General features: G+C 49.3%; 1 protein-coding gene; it reads right to left on the bottom strand.

Moving 5' to 3' along the window:
- Positions 1 to 777: 777 nt before the first annotated feature.
- Positions 778 to 5,152, bottom strand: GSTUM_00006454001 (uncharacterized protein). XM_002838657.2 has 6 exons: positions 4,666 to 5,152; positions 4,544 to 4,573; positions 4,441 to 4,504; positions 4,166 to 4,383; positions 3,885 to 4,103; positions 778 to 3,814 (listed from the first exon to the last, which is right to left on the bottom strand). Exons 1-6 carry the CDS (start codon positions 5,000 to 5,002, stop codon positions 1,383 to 1,385), a joined length of 3,300 nt encoding a protein of 1,099 aa, XP_002838703.1. The 5' UTR covers positions 5,003 to 5,152; the 3' UTR covers positions 778 to 1,382.
- Between the last annotated feature and the right edge of the window lie 202 nt (positions 5,153 to 5,354).

Raw genomic sequence — 5,354 nt, 5'->3', positions numbered from 1 at the left:
GGGTAGTAATGATCTGTTTTCATATATCATACTGTATACATCTATATTATCACCACCACTAACCCCCGCCCCCTTTCGAATCGTTGAACCTTGAAGTCGGCGTCGGGAGACCGTCGGTTTATTCACCACGGTGTTCATACATGTAAACAAATAAATAAATAAAAGGTAAAAAAAAAAAACCGAAGGGGAATGATGAGAAATGAAAAAAGGAGCAAATAAGCACGGTGAAGAAAAAGAAAAAAAAAAAGAGAAAAAAAACAGGTGACATCATAACCAATCACTCGTAGCGTAATATCAGCCTAACTTTAAACTGTCCTGAGATTGGGGGCGAGTTTCTGAAGGGATTTTAATTCTCGCACTCCATGTCTACAGTGCGGTAAGACGAACGCTACAGCATGTCTGACACCCGAGTCTTGCTTGGCCCGGACACGGGGGTTATCATGATCAACTCCTCCGCTGGGACGACGACAGCACGAAGCAATATCGCGGCCCTTCCTGCCTCTCGCGGAATGTTGGGCCTGCTGGGTGCAAGGAAGGTGTGGTGTATATTTTGTTTGGGCATAGGACGGCTAGGAATCGGGGATGGATTTCCCGTTTCGCTAAGTATGGTACCGGTACAGTGAAGTTCAGTCTGGTCAAATAGATCTGATACAGTATGATATCGGCACTGACATCCTCAGCGCACACACACCTATCAGTACAGTACACAGTGCACAGTATCATACAGCTCAAGCCACGCGTACCAGGCTTCGTATCTCGCCACGGGACCGCTCCTAGTAATATCGCTCCCTCTCAAAATTCATTCATCTATATGCCTCGGTACCAACCCGTGCCATACCCGGCCAGCACCAGCACCTATACATGCAAAATTACAGACTTGCTATCATAGTAATATTATCTTTTTGCTCACTCCGGCCCCTTCACCCCACACCCTCCCTTCAAGAAGTGAATTATCGTGGCACCTGAGTGAGTGAGGGAAATGGGCGCAGCAGTGACAAAGGGGTATAAATGGAGCCACTAAGAGGATAAAGGTCCTCGATACGATCTGAGCAAGATTTTTCAACTAGAAAAAAGAAAGTTAGGAATCGACAGGATTTTGAACGGAAAAAGTTTAGTTAGAAATAGGCATCCTAGAAAAGAAGAAAAGAAGAGAAAATGAATGATGAAGCTCCAAAATGACCAACCCATCGCCGACGCTAACTCCTACCAATCTGGGAGTGATGAGAGAAAAGGAAAAAAAATCCCATCTACCGGTATATAGGTGTTAGCTATCATGCAACATTCGCGTAAAAGTATGTACTTGAATTCATAAATCTGCCAAAACGCCGGATGGAAAGGGAAGTGGAGTCTGTTTTCCCGCGACCTCCGAGTGGGACATTGTCCTAGATGTGCTTGTTCGCACTCGCTTGCATCCTCCTCATTGCCTCCTTGTGAAGGTCTAGCATATCCTTCTGCCGCATCCTCTCGTCGAACATCTCATCCCTGAAGTTTTCCTTCAGATTCTTATGGCGTTCGTTCTGAATTGATTGCATCCTCTCATTCAACATTTCACCCCTTCTCTCTTGAATAGCATGAGTTGCATGACCAGACGTCTGGAGCTCTGTCTTTACCGTCTCACGCCAATTCTTGAGCATAGCTTCACGTCTATCTACCTGAGGCGGAAGGCTGCGGCGTTGCGGCTGAGGAGGCACCGGCGCAACACCGGCCTGAGGAACAACATGTTGAAGGAGCTCGTTGCGGCGATCAGCCAAAGGCATATCATCGTCAAGCATGTTAAGTCGGTACTTATATGCGGACTTGTTGTCACTTGTAGGAAGTTGAGCAAATGGGCCTGTAGATTGACGTTGGGGGACGAAAGGCGCATTTGGGGCAGGGATCGCCATAGGTTGGTGGTGCTTGGGCTCTGGGGGTGGCTGTGGGGCCGGGGCGGGAGATGTTGACCCGTGTTCGGCTAGGGCATTGAAGCTCTGTCTGCTTCGAACCATGCTCTCGCGTTTTCCGATCAAAGTATTTTGTGTAAACGGGATCGGTGTTGCCCTGCCGGTAGGCGACATAGAGCGTTCAACAGGCGAGACGCTCTCTGGTAAAGGATTCGGTGAAGAACTATTACGAATAGAGGGGCGCGATTTCCCTAGCTGTGCAGGTGACCGGTTGACTGGAACTGGCATTGGGTATGGGTTCTCGTGGCTAGATGTTTTAGAGACTGGCCTGGGGGGTGCAGGCGGTTTAATAGCTGCGGTCTCCTGGAGTTCCTCAATATGAACCGGCGCAGGAGTCTCGTCGGGAGCATCAATGGCCTCGGGGGCTTCTTCCAATTTGTCCAATTCGGGCAGCTCAGCATCCGCGAGATGCTTGGCCCATTCGTTCGTTCGGTAATTCTTGAGCACTTTTGAGCACTTTGCTGAAAGCTGTGTTTCTGCGCTAGATGGTGAGGGCGAACTCGACTTGGACTTGGGAGTTGATGCTGGTGTTAAAACTCCGCGTATCTGGGCAAGATTCACTGGGGTTGTGGAAACTACCGGTGGTGGCAAGGTGCTCGGAGGTGTGGAGACGGAAGTTGGTGCGATAAGGGTTGTCTCATCGGGAGAATCAGTTCTCTTCGAGTGATCTTCGGTGACGGGCTCTTTCTCAGCATTATTCTGTAATGGCGCATCGCTCTTTCCGGACCCCGGCGATTCTGCTCTCTCGGATTTATCCTCGACCATTACCTGCGCCTCTTCTCCAACCAGGCCCGGATCAGGATCTCTATTGCGGGACTCATCAAGCACCTCCTCCACTTCAATTTTGACCAGTGGTATGTGCGGGGGGGAATCCTCTTGCGGAGGCTCCATGATCGGTGAGAAATCATCCCCCGCAGGGTCAACCACCTCATCCTCATTGTCGTCGAGGGTTGCTGCTACACTAGAAGCCCTGTCCTCTTCGTCAACCATCTTGACTACTGATCGGAAAGCATCCTCATCTATCTCTTGGCTGATAACTCGATCGGATCCAGCAAACGTAGCGAGAGAAGATACTTCGTCGTCGTCATTTCCCATCTCAACCGGGATCGGGAATGGGAGGGGGATCACCACAGGTGGTGGTGGGACATCAGGTCCTTGCACAGGGGCCTCTTGCGACACCACGGGTTGAGAAGAGAGCCGCTGGGGGGTAGACTGATTCGAATAACTTGGGGCGATGGACTGCGATGACTGGCGTCTTGAAACGCTTCCATGGGTAATGGCCCCCTCGTGTTTCGGAGCTTCTGAGCCTTCAACAGGTTCAATTTTGTCGACATCCTCGAGTGCTTGGTTGTGTTTTGCAGGTCCTTGACTTTTCACCGTGCCACCTCCAGATTCGCTTATCGACTGAGACCTACTCACTCCCATTTGGGCCATCTGAATATGTTCCTCACGTTCTCTTCTCATCTCTTCGGTCTCGACAAATTCCTCGGCCCGCTCAATGCTACTCTTTCCATAGCCCACATCATCCCCAAGTCCCGAGTCCGTTCGGCTTATCCTTCCAGTAGCCGGTCTCTCCTCAGCAATGACTTCATCTGCCTTTTTGCGTCCAAAGGTTGCTTCCCATTGTTCCCGTTCCAGTTTGTGCTCTTCTTCGACCCTTAACCCAGCATCCGCATCCATAGCCTCGATATCTGCATCTTGCCTTCGCCTCTCAGCGTCCTTAGCATCCCGTCGTTCCTTGAGAATGTTCCAAAGCTTGACCTGCGACATAATGCCAAAACCTGTGATGAGAACGATGATAGCGATTTCAACCCTAATACCGCGGGTATGTGGATAATTATCGGTCTCCAAAGGGAAAATATTATCATTAAGGGCTGTCATTGGTTAGCACCTCTCCACGGCCAGATTAACCCTAAAGGGGTGGAAAGGAGGCTTGATCATTACCCCAAATATAAAGCCAAAATTCTTTGAGGCCAGCCCTGGAGAAACAATCGATTCCTAGAACAATTGTCGTTGCCCCAGAAAAAGAGAGCGAAAATATCAAAGAATATGGCTTAGTAAGCCGGTGGAATGCTAAAGCAAAGAGTGCGAAACAAAAGACAGCAATTAGGATAAGCTTGCCGTAAACGGATGCCACCAGCCCTCCGGGTTTCAATACAAGGACTGTCGATCGGGCCGGGTTAGAAAAACATCACCAACCGCTTGGGTTAAGGGGAGGCACTAACACCACATGGAAACACAAAAGCCGCCCAACAAACAGCCCAGGGCTTCTGTAACTTCGGGAAACACAACAGCCAAACTACCTGTCAGAAGACCAGTGATCGTTGCAGCTGTAACATAGGCCCCCTGGATTGCGAATTTAACCGGCGGATTCATGACGTAAACAACAAGGACCGTAACACCCAAACTAGCTAACAAAGCTGTAGATAGGAAAATATGCAGGCTATCCCAAATATTGTCAGTGGATATCATACCCCCTCAAAAAATAAATATCACCCACAATTTGATTTTAATTCCAATTAAGCAGTACGGTATGCCAGCAAGTAAAAGCAACACGCCCGCAACTGCAATCCCAGGTGTTATTGTAGGATCTATTGGCAAACCTCCCTGGTAGATTTCATCTGCTGGGTTTGCTATCAAGAAGTTAGTTACCATGGTCCCAAGGAACTACAAAATCCATATCGACGATTAACATATTGCAAGAAAAAAAAACCCCCACTCGTACTGTTTAAGCTTAAGTTGTCCCCACTCTCGGCCATAGTAGGCGCGGGGGAGCTCTTGATCGTCTCACCAGCATTCTTTCCCCCGGATGTTGGGCTAGGATCTGAGCTCTGAGCATTTCTCGTGGACGATGGAGCATTTGAGGCCGTGTTTGTGGCTGCGCGAGAGATAGATGTCTGATCCACAACCTCGGCATCTGCTGAGGGTCTATTGTTTGAAGTCGTCAGCGCAACATTTCCATCCTGACGGCGATGTATGTTTTCTCCTCCGGATAGAGCAATTCCACAGAAAAGTGAAAGCACAAGCAGTGCATGGAGAACGAAGGGGCGGTCAAGATACATGGCCGGATACTAATCGCCCTTAGAAGGCTCTGCCAGACCCTTTCCTTTCTTCCACGATATCAGGGAGTGACTGAAAATGGGAAGGCAGTCGATATTAAGAGCAGCGGGGTGATTGAAACATGGGCTGCAGTAGTAGTAAAAGAAAGTTAATGTCCGGAGATGGAGGAAGTGAGAAAGAGCGAGAACCGCTGAAGACCAGACGGGAGAAAAATAAGAAAGAACGAACGACAACGAATCAACGAGTGACAGAACGAACGAGCGAGCGTGGTCCGACGTGAAGAGAGAGTGTGGGTGGGTGGGAAGACCACCAATCACGGTTTGCGGTGCTACGTCCGCAGCTTACAGCTCAATG

The sequence above is a fragment of the Tuber melanosporum genome (assembly GCF_000151645.1).
Source record: "Tuber melanosporum whole genome shotgun sequence assembly, scaffold_27, strain Mel28".
NCBI classification, from domain to species: Eukaryota; Fungi; Ascomycota; class Pezizomycetes; order Pezizales; family Tuberaceae; genus Tuber; species Tuber melanosporum.
This window is presented reverse-complemented; position numbering and strand designations above follow the sequence as displayed.

Excerpts from the sequence above, each read along its gene's own strand:
- GSTUM_00006454001 (XM_002838657.2), bottom strand. The coding sequence starts at position 5,002 with ATGTATCTTGACCGCCCCTTCGTTCTCCATGCACTGCTTGTGCTTTCA. Across the intron at positions 4,505-4,543 it reads AGATGAAATCTACCAGGGAG|TTGCGGGCGTGTTGCTTTTA; the intron begins GTTTGCCAATAG and ends CTGGGATTGCAG. Across the intron at positions 4,104-4,165 it reads CTTTTGTGTTTCCATGTGGT|TCCTTGTATTGAAACCCGGA; the intron begins GTTAGTGCCTCC and ends CCCGATCGACAG.